Source organism: Peromyscus californicus, unplaced genomic scaffold (assembly GCF_007827085.1).
Source record: "Peromyscus californicus insignis strain IS unplaced genomic scaffold, ASM782708v3 Scaffold_11__1_contigs__length_118956290, whole genome shotgun sequence".
Taxonomy (NCBI): domain Eukaryota; kingdom Metazoa; phylum Chordata; class Mammalia; order Rodentia; family Cricetidae; genus Peromyscus; species Peromyscus californicus.
In genome coordinates, this window is record NW_026294402.1 from 36,201,145 (window position 1) to 36,218,255 (window position 17,111).

The window sequence follows — 17,111 nt, forward strand, 5'->3', positions numbered from 1 at the left end:
CTGAATACGAAAAGAAAAAACAGAGGTGACACACTGCTGCAGAGGTGAATGTAGAAACCATGCACGCGCAGACACACACACACATACACACACACCACAGCAATGACATCCACTAGACTGCAGCTAGTTTTCAGAACAGGTTCTTCTCCATCGTCTCACTCACGCCAGACACAATCCTAGAATCCAGCAGAGCTGAATTCTCATACTCCAGACTTGAGATTATCTCAGAGAGAGAAAGAGCACTGCCTAAGATGCATGAAGCCTTAGGTTCATCCCCACACTGCGAAATAAATAAACAGCCAGCCAACCAGAGATCCTGTTCAACTCTAACCGTGTAAGTTCCCTGAAGCTGTCGGGGGGGGACTTCATGCCTGGAGAAGCTACCCGCACAGTTACAGTTTCCTGATGCAGCCTCACCCCAGAGGAAAGCCCCCATTCATGGAGCCCCTCAGTTCCAGGCAGGGAACACAAACATCCATAGAAACTGTTTCCACAAAAGGAACTGGGAAATGGCCCCTTGCAGGCTGGGGATAGTGTGGGAGGAATCCAAGAGTGTAAATCCCTTAATTGGAATGTACCTCTCTCCCTAACCCCCGAATTACATTCAAATGAAGGGGTCTGGAAAGCATCTAGAGAAAAATGGTATTATATACATACATGAAAAAAATAAGCTTTGTGAAAATGGGCTATTATAGGTGCAAATGATATAAGTGATGTGACCACAGGTTGCTCATCAGAACCTGGGGAAACAGAGGCCAAAAAAACATATTCAAAGTCCTGTCAACCCAGATGACCACCGGCCCAGATTTCAGCAGCAGAGTAAACACAATGCTGGGAATAAAGTTGAAACGAAGGATTCCCGGGTGAAGGAAGGCCAAGGGATCCCACAGCCAGTGGGTCGCCGCCTCAAAGACAGTGGGCTCTACAGGAAATGAGGGGTATCAACTCAGGAATAAACTGAGATCTTCAGGAACTGTAGACAACCAAGAGAAATGGCAATACCTGAGGGAAAATCCAAAACTGCTTTTTTTTTTTTTTGCTGTTATTTAAAATCAGAAATAGAATTTTACCAAAAATAAATGAGTGTTTTCAAAGTATATAGACGTGACACATACAACAAAAGCAGGAAGATGGGGGTGGGGAGTCACGTGATACAAACTTTCTGTTTTAAACAAGTTCAGTGTGAAAAATCAGTGAAGGCTATGAAAGACTAGATATGTATGTTCTAACCCTCAGGGAAACGGCTGAAAGAAAAGAAAATGAGAGAGAAACACCAAAAGACAGAGTCTACCGTATCTGGTGGGTGAGGAGAGAGCTTAAAGGTAGAGCACCTCATGAGCGTGCACAAGGCCCTGGGTTCAATCCTCAGCACTGCCAAAATACAAAAATTGAAATAACACAAAAAGACCACACACACACACACACACACACACACACACACACACGGGAAAAGAGCCAAATGAATATAAAAGAAATGAGTAACAAAAAATATATTACATTAAAGTCTTAATTCCATTAAATAAATAAGTAACTAAACAAGCAAAACCTGGGCCAGTGCGATATCTCAGAGGTAAGGGTGCTTACCTCCAAGCCTGACGACCTGAGTTTGCTCCTCAGGACCCACCTGGCAGAGGAGAGAACCAGCCCCCACAAGCTGTCCTCAGACCTCTACACAAGCACCTACCACGCTCCTCAAAAAAGTTTTTAAAAAAATTAACTTATAAAAAAAAAAAAAAAGCAAGAATCTACACGTTGTCTACATGAACACAGGTAAGTAGTAGGTAAATGGACGGTAGTGGATGTATCCAGAGGAAACCTGAAGTCTTACATGTTTGTATTTTTTTTTTTTTTTTTGGTTTTTTCGAGACAGGGTTTCTCTGTGTAGCTTTGCGCCTTTCCTGGAACTCACTTGGTAGTCCAGGCTGGCCTCGAACTCACAGAGATCCGCCTGGCTCTGCCTCCCGAGTGCTGGGATTAAAGGCGTGCGCCACCACCGCCCGGCCCGTGTTTGTATTTTTTAAAATGTCTAACATAAATAGCCTACCAAAACACAGAAAGAGCAATAAATAAGGAAAGTTTTAATAATATAGTAAACACACAAATCATTGATATGAGGAATGAAATTATCACCACAGACTCTACAAATATTAAGAAGGTAACAAGAAAAACTCACTAAATTTGGAAATCTAAATAGTTAGGCACCAACTGGAGAAATTGAGTTTCTTGCCAAAAAAATATTCTAAGAAGAAAATTCCAGCCCAGTGGTGAACTGCACAAGATGTAACACCAACCTTAACACAGGCAGCCAGAAACAAAGGAAGAATGGCCAATCAGCTTATTTTATGAGGCCAGCCAGACCAACACCAAAACTTGCCAAAGGCACTGCAAATGGAATATTACATACTAGTATTTCTCAGAAAGAGATCCTCTCCATTTTTAGCACATCAAACCTAGCTCTATTTGAGTAGGGTAATGTATACTGGCCATGTGGGATTTATTCTGTAACCGAAAGTTAGCTGACTATGCATGCAAGCATCAATTAATATAATTCACCACAGTAACAAAGAAAATCTATATCATTCCATTGATATAAAAGTGACATTTGACAAAATTCAATACCTGTTCCTGATTTTTTAAGAGTTATAAATAGACTAGGAAAAACAGGGGTTTTTCTCCATTTTGGTGAAAAAAAATACATATACACATAAACATATACAATCAAGACCTATTGTTTGAACAGGTGCACACCTGTAATGCCACTACTCATGAGGCTGAGACAGAGAACAAAAAGACCAGCTTGCCTGGATTACAAAGAGAGACTCTGCCTTAAAAAAAAACAAAGTAGATAAAATGTTTATCCTCGAGACAGAGAGCAAACTGGAATACTCACTCCTCCTACTTCTATTTAACACTCCATGGAGGTCAGAGTCACCATAGTAAGAGGAGAGAGCGAAAGAGAAAGAGAGAACACAGCACAGAGCGGAGGAAAAGAAAATAACTTAATAAAAGATCGGAAAGGGAGAAATATAACTGCCTTCCTCTGCATCTGGTATGACTATTGATAATAAATCCACATACAAGATAACTAACTCAAATCAATTCATGCCTTTGGCAAAGCCATAGAAGGCAGAAAGCATTGTTATACATTAGTGTAAAAATCTAGGAATGAAGCCAGGTATGGTGGTCCATGCCTTTAATCCCAGCACTCAGGAGTCAGAGGAAGATGGATCTCTGAGTTCAAAGTCACCCTGTTCTATATAACAAGTCAGGACCGCCAGAGCTACACAGAGAGACCCTATCTCAAGAAAAAAAATCAACAACAACAAAAATCTAGGAATAAACTTAAAGTAAAATTCTATTTGTAGTAATACCAAGTTTAAATATTCAAGAATAACACACACACACACACACACACACACACACACACACACACACACGGATATTGCTGGGACTGTAGCTCAGTGGAGTACTTGTTTAGTATGTATAAGACCCTGGATTCAATCCCCACTGAATTAAGAAAAAGAAAAAAAAAGAAAGAAAAATCAAGTCAGGCATGGTGGCATGTGCTGGTAATTCCAGCACTCAGGAGGCAGAGACAGCAAGACCGTGAGTTCCAGCCTCAGCAACCTAAAGAAATGACATACAAGACTTTTACATTAGAAACTTAAAGATACCAAGAGAAATTAAAGAAGACATGGAGAAATAGACTATAATTATAGATCAAAAGACTCCATGTTATTAAGAGGTCTATTTACCCTGAAACCGAGCTACAAATGTAATGCACTCCCTGGGAAAGTCCTAGCAGAACTGACAGGGTATGTGGAAGCACAAAGGACTTTGAATAATGAGTGCAATTTTGAAAATAAGCAAAGGACTTATCCTAATTGATTCCAACACTTGCTATAAGACTTTGGTAATCAAGACAATATGGTAGTGGTGAAAAACAGACACTTAGCTCAATGGAAACAAACAGAAACCCTAAAATATACTCACGTACACATGACAAATTGATTTTCAAAGAGGTACCAGGGCAACTGAACAGGAGAAAGCAGTCTTCTCAACAAATGCATAAAATGGATAGTAAAGGAGATGTCAAGAAGTCATTCAACCAGATTAAAATATGAAAAAGGGGGGGCGGCAACTTTTCTCTTATGACACATTTAGAAATTTTCTCTAAATGAATCACATGTGCAAACACGGCTTAAAACTATAGAACACACACACAAAATACGGGAAAATAAAGTGTCAGAAATTAAAACAGCTCGACAAATAGGCAGAACAATGATCTGATTGGATAAACAAAAGCCACCGTTATTCCTGTGGTGGGGACGAAAGTCCACAGTAAAACATGAATAGGCCACAGGCAATGAAGCCTAGTCCATGGGCTTCACATTCTCCTGAGTGACAGAATCCAGGAAAACAGGATAAACACTTGCGTTGATATAGAACAGCACTTAGATAGAATTCTAGACATGGTAACACTATGGAGCGGTGGTTGCAGACAGCGATGAGGGTGGAGAGAGGAAAGTATATTACAAGTGGATGCAAGAATACTTGGGGGATGTTTGATATTTGAATTTGCGGAGATGAGGGATGGATCTTATCAAACGGAACACTTTAACAGATTGGCTGTCGTTCACAGCTCTGGGTGAAGCGGTTAGAGAAGACAGTAAGAAGGAATTGTGGGGATCAGAGAATTTGCATAACCAGCTAGTTGGAGGGCAACCAGGATCACGGTCACTCTGTTCCCTGCAGCCATCTGTCACCTGTATCCTTTATCGCCCAGTGTAGGAGATGGCTGATGCATATCCCACATGAGGCCTCTGCGGTGAAGGTCACCCACAGGGACTCTGAGGCTTCCTCACAGGTAGTTTCTGCCTCCCACCCCCGGTTACTCCTCTGCTAGTTCCCAAAACAAGGTCCCTTGGGTGCTGACTACTTCCTGGCAGGTATGACGTATGCCTGGAGCCTCAGACAGCTGCCCTGGCAACAGCCAGGCAACGCGGTTCCACTGGAGGAGGAGCAAGGCCCAGCTCTCTACCCAAAGGAAATCACTTGCAGATGTTCAGTCCCTGTTGTCACCAGCAGCAGAAGGTACTAAAAGCCTGCAGGCCTCTCTGCCGATGAGAGAACATCCCACTCCAAAGGAAGCAACAGCTCTGTGGCCCAGGGAAGCAGCTGTTCCATCTTTCCCATGGGATAGACAAGGACGACCCGAAAATTCCAAACCTTGAAGGCTTGTTTGACCCCTCCCTATGTCCTGATCACTTCCTTTATCTGAATGTGGGCTTGTATTTTCCATCATCCTGGGTAGAAGCCTTTACTTGCGCACATGGATGCATACATACACACACACACACACACACACACACACACACACACACAGAGTGTCTGTGTCCCTCCATCTCTCATGTAGTAGGATGATAAAGCCTGGGCCACATATGAGCAAACATATAGAGCAATGTTTACAAATAACCCAGAGCCAGACTGTAACATTATTGCTTTGCATATTGCAGATTTAAATGTGGAAGCATGCCTACTTCATTCTCCATAGGAAGCACTGTGAGGATGGAAGCTGGCTGGCTGCTGCTTACTCTTCAAGCCAGCCACACCACTCTGACCTGATGCTCCACAAATTCCTGTGCAGTGATCTGTTGAGGAGGTCAGAAACCATCCCCAGGGTCAGCATGGACCCCCCCCCCACCCCGCCCCCGTCCCTACAGAATAAGACCACATGGACTCCCTCTGGCTCTCTAAGTCATGGGAGGCCAAAAGACTTTTTTCCAAGTTTCAGAACTCTCTAACATCCGAGGCCACAGCTTAAGCAGTGACTTGTGCTGGAGACCTAGCTGACCATTGAGAACTGGGCATGGTTAGTGCTCAAGATTCAAACAGGTTGTACAGCGTTAAGACAGAAAAACGGTCTCCTCCCACAGCATGGGGAGGAGATGGAATTACGCAGCCAGCATGGGTCAGAAATCAGCAGTGTCAGACACACCACAAGTGCATTGTAATTTCTGACACATTCACCCAATATGACTGGGCATGCTCTCTATGCCAGACACTGTTACCGCCCAGGGCTGAAGTAGTAACCAAAACAGATACTGTATTTCCTCCTATGGAATGCACAATCCTGGAACACTTGGTCAAATTCACAGTTGTTTCTAATAAAAACTGAAAAAGGCTGTTTTTTATTTAAAGTGATATTTTGGCAAAAAAAAAAAATCATGAGCACATTATAGGGTGTGAATACACAGGAATGTGGCTAGCTCTTCTGTGGGGCCCTGGGTTTCTGTATCAATGTACAGATCATATGCAGCATCACAGACCTCTACCAGGGACCAGTGTGCTCCTGAAATGTTGGTGCGCAGTCCACATGCTCACACTTAGAAGAGCCCTGGGACCAGGAACTGACCTCTCTCCACCTGGCTCCAGCGCTGCTTGAGATGTACACATTGGTCTTGCTGGCCAAGTTCTTTCCCACTGAGCCTGAAACACAAAAGGGAAGAATCCCTACACATTCAAGAACACGCCGGAAATACACCTGGCCCTACCAGACATCCCGAGTAGTAGCTAATCACCGCGATAATGTCTTAAAGCCACGAGGAGTAGTCACTGCTGGAGGTGTAGAGGATCACCATCTATCTGGTGATATAACCAGCATACCAAAGCGCCTGTGGCAGCAGGCAATGCACACTTACCGGTGGCAATGATGAGGCCGGGGGCTGACTCCTTGGACAGGATAGGCATCCTCCGGAGTTGGAGGTTGAGTAGCTGACTCAGACGCTGGGCCAGGTGGAGGGAACAGCCCTGGGAAAGCTTTAGAAGGAAATTTCCAGATGGGATCAGCAACAGCACATGCCTAGGACTCCCTCAAACCCAGGAGTCTATCCGAGGACCCCATCGCAAGACCCAGAAGAAGGTCTGGCCCCGAAGGAACCGGACTTACAACCCAGTGGTCTCCAAATCTCCCTAGACAGAGCACATCTTCCGAACCAACATAAATGTCTACCACTGAAGGAAAGAGAAAAATAACTTAAAAGCCCTGAGACTCCCAGGAATAACAGTTACAAACCAATGGCAACTCAGAACAGAGAAGGAAGATACTCCACTGCTGCTGTCACTCAGAGACCCTTCCCAGGGACTCAGAAACAAAGAGAAGTATCATGATGCCTTGACTTTCTGAGTCAGTGCAGATGTGCCTCAAATACGACTCTGGAAGTTCCATCAGAAGAAAAAGAATCAGTAGTCGAAAAGTTTCCTCGGTACGTGGCCAGACGTATGGCACGTGAGATAGGAATGGCCTAGAGGTCATGTGGAAACTTTAAAGGCTCCTCCCACACTGGAACAAAGAAGCAGTCTTCAGTGTCACGGAAGCTGGCTTCCTCACTGTGCACAGATGCTGACAGATCTGCAGACCACCACAATGCTCTGCCTCGCTCGCCAGGCCAGAAAAGTGATGTCCAAAATATTTCAGACATATCCGTGATCAAAACAAGGGACCTCTGTGTTCATAGCACAGGCGAAAATGATGACAAGGATATCCAATCTACTTCCTTTTATTACACACACAAAGATCCTTCTAGAAAACTAATCTTGCTAGCTTCCCAGTTTGGTGTCAATTAAAAACAGGAGGAAATCAGGTTGGCTCAAAGAATTTTTCCTTACCTAATTCTTCTTTTCATGCCTGTTACTTCACCTACAAGGAGGTTGATCCTTAGAAGTGTTTCTGGACCCTTGTGTCCAAGTTTTAATCATATATATTACTAGATAGTCTTTTCTCCACCTGTAGTGGTTTGGAATGAAATGTCCCCCAAGGGTCCTGTTCTAAGGATTTGGCCACAGGCTTTTTGTACTTCTGGGAAGTGGTAGAATCATGTCATAAGGTGTGCTTTTGAAGGGGACAGGGGGATGTTGGCCCCTTCCTCTTTGGGTCCCTTTTCATTTTCTGTCTGCTATGATCAAGTGAACTTACTCCATCACACACTCCTACCACGGTGTTCAGCCTCGCCACTGGCCCAAAACAACAGTCAGGCTAGCTCTGACAAAAACCACTGATACCTCTGAAACCATGGGCCAAAAGTCCGTTTTTCTACCTCACAAACTGATATTCTCAGCCACTTTGCAATGATGACAGAAAGCTAATACACCACCTATGATGGTGAATGTTCGTTGTCAATTTGATTGGATCTAAAATCACCTAGAAGACACCCCTCTGGGTGTGCCTGTGAGGGTGTTGCCAGAGAGGTGAAGATGAGGAGGGAGGGCCCGCCATGACTGAGGCAGCACCATGCCATGGTCTGAGGACCCTGCCTGAATGAAAAGGGATAAAGGCGAAAGCATGCTCGGCACCAGCAGTGAGCCTTTCCTCCCGCGATGATTGCAGCCTCAGACGCTTGAGCCAATAATCCCTTTCTCACTTACCATGTTTCCTAATTAGCTATTTGGTCATAGCAAAGGGAGAGGGACCCAACCAACACCTAAACTAAGAACCAGAAACTAAGATCTGATTGACAATCCTACAGTTATAAGACTGAGAAATAACAATGCCACTGAATGTGTTTACCCAAGCTCCTCCCCCTCCCGCCCCTCCAGTGGCATGTTCAAAACTGCCTAGACAAATTCCGATCAAGATAGGCCAAGCTTCTGAGGCCCCAAATACTGAGGAAGGGGGAACTGGCTAGGTGTTTTATTCATGTCTGTTCATAGCCGTCCTCTTCCCAGAGTTAGATTTCATGTAGTATATCAAGACTTGTGGCCAAAAAAGAAGAAAAATTTGGAAGTACGTGCTAAGTCAAGAGTTTCCCAAAGAATTTTCCCCAGGGGAGGAATCAGATAAGAAACGCAGGGAGACACCATAGCTTACCATGAACAAGCAATTCAAAAACACAAAACATTACGTGACTGATTAAATACGGTTGCACCGAAAATTAACCCTAATTTCTTTTTCTAGTTTCTTTCTGCCTGCTGGAGCCAGCAGGTAAAAAAGAAATAAAAGTGTGGGGGGTATCGCAGGAGACCACGGAGCACAAGAATCAACTCATGAGAACACTTAGTGGGACCAAGACATGGCTTAAAATGCTTAGCTTTTCAGATGGGCACAGAGGCAGGGGACACTATACTCCTTCTTAAACCCTGCAGGTTTCAAATGAATTGGTATTGTCATTTTTATAATAGTTCCAGGCCAGAAGAAACACAATACCATCATGTGTCTTTTAGAGTTAAGTCTAAAGATTGCGTGTGTGTGTGTGTGTGTGTGTGCGTGGGTGTGTGTGTGTGTGTGTGGGTATGGGTGTGTGCGCGCGCGTGGGTGTGTGTGTGTGGGGTGTGCATGGGTGTGTGTGTGGGTGTGTGTGTGTGGGTGTGTGCGTGTGTGTGCGCGCGTGTGTGTGTGTGTGTGTGTGTGTGTGTGTGTGTGTGTGTATGTGTGTATGCATGTGCACTACCAACAGAGCATCATTTAGAAACAATAGTATACATAAGCTGCAAGGAAACCTGTCCATTCTGGTTCCATGTTTCAATAATCACAAGCCCTGCTAATGGAATAACTGCACCTGCCGGCAACGGCACGACCTCTCAAATTTTGGAAACCTATATGACACTGTCACTTGCATTTTCTGTCCCACCCTGATTTTCCCACTGACTTTTTCATCAAATTGCCTCACAAAACTCCAGCTCCCCAAAGATGTGATGTCCTCAAAAGAAATATGATCTACCCTCGTGTTGTAGCCCTGAACTCACTCACGCTCATTACTTAAGCAATTAACGTAATGTCTAACAGATGTTATGGATCATGTGCTTGCTTCAAAACTTTTAAATGAAGCTGGGTGTGGCAGTAAAGGACATAATCCCAGCACTCTAAGTACTTAAGGGCCTAATATAGAAAGACTGCAAGTTCAAGACCAACCAGGGCCACAAAATAAATTCCAGGCCAGCCTGGGCTACATAGCAAGAGTCTATCTCATAACAACAAAACTTGAGAAACTGGGCTAAAGGTGTAGTTCAGTAGTTAAACACCTGTTTAGCCTGTATGAGGCCCTGGGTTCAAGCTCTGAAACACCACAAGGAAAATTCTTCAATATCCCATGGTGCCCCTCTGCATTTACCACAGCCCCCACCATGCCTAGGCGTGAAGCGGGGGACCTGAAAAGACAGATGTGCATATGGAAGTTTGTTCCATGTGGCATTACCAGGGCGTTCTATCATCTTGCATGCTTCCTGTAAATATTGAATATAGGAAACTGCTCCAGAGCACAGCTCTTGGCTTTGTATGAAAAAAGCCAAACACGATGAAAGCAACTGTACCTCACAATTGATTTTCTCTCCATATCCTGTGAAGGCCGGGGCCTGAAGAAATTCCCAGGTTCCCCCTTTGTCAAAGGTGATGACCGACCTCATGTTCTCCTCATTCATAGAACCATTAATCAGGGTGGCGATGTAGACTCCTTGTAAGCCTTCCACACGGTGAAAGTCAGCAAAGGGCTCGTTTGCAAAATACCTGCAGTCAGAGAAAAAGCAGCAGCCATCACCCAGGACTGGGGTTTGCTTGCCGTTTCGCATTGTGTGCGGCATAATATTGAACCATCGTGGTAAAGTACACAATACCACGGCATTAAGTATGTTCGCAATGTTGGGCAACGTGAGTTCCAGTTTTCATTATTGGCAGGCACTGTCTGTTTTCCCTTCAGTTCCAGGCCTTGGCAACCACAGATCTGCTTTCTGTTTCTATGGATCTGCCTCTATGGATTGCCTGGTCTGGCTATCCCCTACAAATTGAATCATGCAATACCCTTTACATCTTGTTACTTTCGCCTACATGTTTACAAGGTTCACCCATGTACCATGTACCGTACCTCATTTCTCTATAGTTAAATAACCTGCTCTTGAAAAATAAATAAAAAGTATTTTCAAGGGCCAGGATGCTCAGCCAACCAACAACTCCTAAAAAGACACGGAGGATGTAGAAGATGCCGTGAAGAAGTTGACAGAGCTACATCCATTTCTTCACTATGAACACTGGTCCAAACCCTTTAAGAAGCCTGGACAAGTGGGAAGCCTTGAGCCAGACATGCAAGACACTGGCGACAATGGTGTGACTCACAGCCTGATCTGATATGAAGAAATACGAGTGAGTATTAAACCCCGCAGGGTTACCTGGCAGGAGTTCTAGAAGCATCTATTGCAGTTTTGCAGTCCAACAGCACAGACAGCCTGGACGGCTCTCCAAAGCCTGAGGCCGCACTTGTTAACAAGAGACCAAGGATCTCCCAAGTTTTACCTGCTGTGCTAAGAGCCCACAGGAGGGGAGCTTTTCACTAACATGGCACACCCATTCCACATGTAACACCTGTGAAGGAAAGGTCACCGTGGGTCATGAGTGGCTTTTAAAATTTGAAGTGTGCCCTTCACTGCAGGGGTTCTCAGCTAAGGGCTGCAAATAAAGCAGAAGATTGATTATGTTACCCCATCATATGTCCCTGAACTGGATGCTGGTTGGACCACTTCAAACAGGGAGATACACACAGCAACCACGGCGGCAGGAAAGGCTTAAAAAAAAAATAAGTAGTACTAGTGAAGATGTTCTTGGTTGGCAGAATGAGCAAAGGCACCAAAAACATACTGGAGTATAGACCAAACCCTCTGTCATGGGGTTCCTTGGGTCTCTATTAGGGAATGGGCCCTGGCCTTCTCCGCTGCTTCCCTCCATTCTCTTGCCTCTGAAATCCGCCATCCTGAGGCTCACTGCTTGTTATGCTCAACTGGGAAACCTGGGTTTCTCTCAGACAAACCTGGGTTCTTTTCCCTGCCCACCTTCCTGGAGTTTTAGCATTTAGTTCCTGTCAGCTTTTACCTCACAATTCCTCTGCTCTAAGTCCAGTCCATGCCTCATTTCCCTCTTTGGTTTGCATGAGAACTATAGACTTCATGTCGGTATTCTCTTCTGAGAACCCATTTTCTCCCATCTCACCCTCACCAGCCCACTCCAAAGCACTTCTCCCCTTCTTTCCTGGGCTGAAACTTGCCAGGCAGTTCACCAGGTTCCCCCTTCAGCCATTTCCCATGCAAAAATCTACATACTGGCAGTCATCCCCACAGACTAAGCCAAGTGCTCCTTCTTAAGTTGCCCCAATGGGTCTGCCACGTGGTTAGCACATAAGTTCCTACAATAGTCCTACAATTAGCCATGGCTTTCCATAAGATTCCTCCAAGCACAACCCCTGAATGCCAGAGTGACCCCCTATTAAGAGTGCTCACACCATTTCTTAATGAAATGAGAGCCAGTTCCTCAGCATCACACTGCCCTACTTACTCAGTTCAGAGAAGTTTATTCTAAACCAGCCTGCCCACGTCATCTGATAACTCACCCTTATCCCATTTCATCTGGCTGAGACTGAGCCACAGATGACAACAGGTCACTGAACTGAGCACATGTGAAGCCCTGTCACCCTGAGATAAAATGTGAGAATAAGAAGAAAGCTGAACAGGATGCTGGCCTACCAGCATAGATTCTTAATGTGAATCTATTTTCAAGGTCTCCACAGGATATGAGACACTCAGACATCACCCTAGGAAACTGTCACACAGAGAAGGCAGTCTATGTGTGTGTAAAGACCCCCGTGGTGACATAACCGAGGTCACTACTTCCTTGGTAGTCCTCTCCAGGTTGGGCTCCCACTCTGTCCTACCATGAGAAATTCATCTAGTATCTGACAAATGAAAAGTCATTAGCAAGCTGTATGTTATTGACTCCATAGCCATGGGGGTCTCCAAGGTGTTGGCGGCGAGGTGGGGGGTTGCTGCCAAAGTCAGTGAAAGACATGAGGGACCACGGTTCATGAATTTTAATTATTAAAACAAGTAAACTCTACTATTCACCCACAAAAAGAAGTGAGGTACTAACATACAGCCCATGGGAATGAACCTTGAACACAGGTTAGAAGCCAGAGACAGAAGGTCACATACCATTGCATGATTTCATGTATACCAAATATCCAGAAAAAGTAAACGCAGAGTCCTCAGCTGCTCCCAAGGCCCTCAATGAAGGTAGTACTCAAAAAGCACCCAGTACTAGGGGTACAAAACCATCCTACACTTGTGATTGCCAGTGAAAGGGGCAGTGACACAGGGGCTTTGCTATCACATACCACCTTACAATTAGCTCTAAAAGAGGCTGTCCATGAGTCACTTGGAAGCAGGGCCCCTGTGTTCCCTGAAGTGATGGTATCTTCCAACTGGTCTTGCCCATTGGCTCAGAGACCACAAAATCCAAGGGAGTGGTTAACAGAGTGCCTGAGGTCCTAAATGTCACCTAGAACAGCAGCACTCAGCCATGGCTGCACACAAAAACCCTTGGCGACAACCAGAACCACACCCCAGACCAATTCAATTGCAATCTGAGGACACCTGATCCAGGGGTGGGTCTGGGGCACACTTGGAAAGCACCTCAAGCAAGGCCGGGTGTGCAAGTGACACTGCACACCACTGAGGTAGGGAGAGGCTGGTAGCCTCTGCTGACCCAGGAAGACAGAGACAGGGGGGAGCCTATAGTCTCCTTACCTCACCAAGGTGTCACTGCCGACCCCTCCGGGGCTGTAATACAGCACGTTCTCCAGGGACAAGGAGAACTTCAGCCCCTCTGCCTCTGAGATGTATAAGTTGGTACTGTTGTTGCTGTGACTCACACACACGAACACCTGGTCCTCTGAGGCATCCGCGATGTAATATTCCTTTGGAACCCAAAGTCAGGAAACAAATAGTCAAACTCACAATTGTCCTTGTGAGCTTCTTACACACACATGAAAGAAATGACTGCAAGTGTCCCCGTGATGAATATGCACAGAAAGGCGGCAGTCAGGGCCCATCCTGAACAAAGAACCTGAAATGATTCTCCCTTCCAAGTGTCCATGGCTGGTCTACACATGAAGCATGTTGGTAAAATACAAGAAAAGAATGGGCCTCTGACCTCCATAAGTGACCCAAAAACCTCTTTTTTGGTAATGATGCTTCCCCATTTTCCCCAGCACAAGGCACAACATAGATTAACACGTACTTCATTTCCTCATCTTTTCCCTAAGGAGACTAAGAGACCCTTTAGAAACCAGAAAGAACTGATCATCATTCCTGTTACATACCCCACTGAGCTATCAACCAACTGCTGACGGCAAAGCCTTCCAAGGAGACCTCCTCACTGCAGGCACTACACTGGGGACCCAGACTGCTCCTTCCTAGCTATCTGTGTACCCTGATATTGAAGGCATTTGAGCACAGACTAGGTACACTTTCTCCATTCTGTTCTCGGTCTTTCTAACCTGTCTGTTTCTACGAAGTAGAGCCTGAATGCATCCCCTTTTGGAACCTTGGCCATCTGCAGGGAATAGAGCATGTGGTTAATAAGCAAGTGCCATGCACAAGTTTCCCAGAGCTTGAGGACTGGCATACAAGGCCACTGACCGGCACCAACCCCTCTGCCAATCCTACTCCACTTAAAGCAGGAAAAAGGACTCCCATTCAGCTCCACTTCAAACAGTGAAGTGCACAGCAGCAGACCAACAGACCCAGAGTATAACAGGTCTCTTCAGAGGCCTCTCTGGAGGGTGCCCACAGGGAGAATGTAAAATGCTCACGCCAGCAGGACATTCCCATGATGCTTGGAGACAAGCGCCCTTCCCCTCCCTCCTCCCAGAAGACTTCACTCACATTAATAGGATGCTTTGTGACAAACTGGGCTGCTCTCATAGGCTTCCGGCCAAAGGAGACCCAGAGCTGGACAGATGACTGCTGCTGGCTGCCCGGAAGATGCTGCCAAGGAAAAGGAGAGAAAAATTAACTCTGCCAGATGACGGTCCCTCAAAGCACAGGGGGAAAGGAGACAAGTCGGACCCGTCTGATTCCACTGAAAACCCAAAGCAGACTGTGACTCGGTTCCTAATTGACAGTGTCAGCCCTGAGCTGAGCTGTTTCGTGCAGGATACCCGGTCTACAGCTCATACGGACACTCTCTGGCTGTCAGATGAGGAGGGACAGAGGTGTGACAGGAGAGCTTGAACATGGCGATAGCAGTGAAGGCCACCAATGCGTAAAGAAGAGCAGAATAAGAGAAGAAAGCTGTGGAATACAGACAGAGCAGTGCCTGCAGCTTTCAGCTAGCACAGGTTAGACCAGCCGCCCATCATTCGAAGCTCACAAAGCTATTCAGTCACAAGGCTTCAATTTGCAAGACTTGGCAGACTCCTCGGTGGTTCCATGAGCCAATCTCTGACTGTTTCCCTTCAAGTAGGATCTTTTGCTAGAATACATACTCTGTGATAGAACAGAACATAATGCTGAGTATCTCATACTGCATTGTAGAGATTTTTAAGCCATTGTGGGGCCATGAAAATGTTAAGGTATCCTATGCATGCAAAGATCTTCATGACTACCAATGAAGACAAAATCCATGAAACACTTACATTGCACGTTATATTTTTTTCACTGCTCCAAACTCTGTTCCTTAAAAGAAGATATTTCCCAGCAGTACCAAAGAGCCAACATTAGCTAAAAGTTTCAACAGAAGAAATACAAAGGCCAATGAATATATTAAAAAGTGCTCCATGTCCTTAGCCATTAGGGAAATGAGAATTAAAACACCTTTGAGATTCCATCTCACACCAGTCAAAATGGCTATCATCAAGGAAGCCCATGACAACAAGTGCTGGCAAGTGTGTGGAGAAAGAGCCCACCCGACTGTAGAAATGTCAACCGGACAGCCACCTGCAGGAGTCAGTGTGGAGGTCTGAGCATAAAACCTGCTCCGGCCCACCTAAGCCACTCCTGGGGATATAGTCAAAGGACTCTAAGTCAGCATACCACAACGATCCTTGCACAACCAAGAATAAACCACAATAGCTAAGAAATGGAACCAGCTTAGATGCCCATCAGCAAAGGAACATACATTTACACAATGGAATTTCATTCAGCCCTATAGAACAATGACATCATGACATTTGTAGGGAAATACATACAACTGGAGATAAGCCTGACTCAGAATGACAAATACCATGTTTTTCTCTCATATGTACAATCTGGAGTAAAGTGTGTGTGTGTGTGTGTGTGTGTGTGTGTGTCCACACACCCATGCACACGCACGCATGCACCTGTGTGTAGTCATGAAAATAGAAAGAAGATGAGAGAGCTTAAGGACTGGGGAGGGGAAGACACTTGAACTTTAAAAATAAAGAAAAAGAAGGTGGAAAATACTTTCAATAATTATTTGCAAAGTGGCCTAGGAATCTAGGGGAATATATATATATACATACATACATATATATATATATACATACATACATACAAATAACACACACATACACACATATATATGCATGCCACTCTCACCCCATAAATACAACATCACAGACCACTATATCAATTTCTTCAAAGTCTCGAAAGGCGCCCTTTCTCTGCTTTTGAGAAAATTATTCCTAAACTGAGATAATTATGGTTCACCCTAAGGTATTCTGAAAGCGTCATTGTATTTTTTATGGCCATCAAGAAAAATATTAGCAATTAAATCATGACATACCACTGACTGTGCAGGGCATCGTCAGGCTCCGATGCTCTTCTTAATAAACCACAGGGTTTTGTTAGTTGGTCTTTTTTTTTTTTAACTGTTATTAGTAAGCCCCATGGAAAGATTTAACAGTACAAATCAGTGTAAGATAAAATGAAGAGTTCTGCTACCGCTGCCCTGACCACCCATTCCACCTTCCAGGGTGTCCACTGGCAGACAGCTCTGTGCACCTGCACTATCACACACGAGCATCTTGATACAGTGAGGACAGCACTACCTTCCCCCAATACCCAGCCTCTCTTTTCTCCTCAATAACAGGGCCTGACTACCACCCAGAGGAAAGGTCTCCTCCATTCTTTATGTTCTCTTCATCATGTGTAGTCACATAGTCAATCTTTGGGTAATGAAATGCAAAGAGACATATCATGTTGGCTTTGGGGGAAGCTACTTTAAAGGTACAAATCAGCTGGTACCGATACCATTCGGCCATTCTGGTTTTCCTTCATCTTCTGAACTGGGTAAAGACTCAAAGGCCAGTGAGTGCCTTTGAGTTAAGAATAGGAAT

At 44.9% G+C, this 17,111-nt stretch overlaps 1 protein-coding gene across 1 annotated transcript in view; it reads right to left on the bottom strand.

Moving 5' to 3' along the window:
- The window catches only part of Sorl1 (sortilin related receptor 1), a 170,253-nt gene that overhangs the window by 102,244 nt on the left and 50,898 nt on the right, over nt 1-17,111 (bottom strand). The window contains exons 7-11 of the mRNA XM_052757426.1: nt 14,698-14,799; nt 13,558-13,727; nt 10,306-10,498; nt 6,702-6,819; nt 6,416-6,489 (exon numbers count right to left, since the gene is read on the bottom strand). Coding sequence (XP_052613386.1) covers nt 6,416-6,489; nt 6,702-6,819; nt 10,306-10,498; nt 13,558-13,727; nt 14,698-14,799 — 657 coding nt within the window. The remainder of the gene's footprint in view (nt 1-6,415; nt 6,490-6,701; nt 6,820-10,305; nt 10,499-13,557; nt 13,728-14,697; nt 14,800-17,111) is intronic.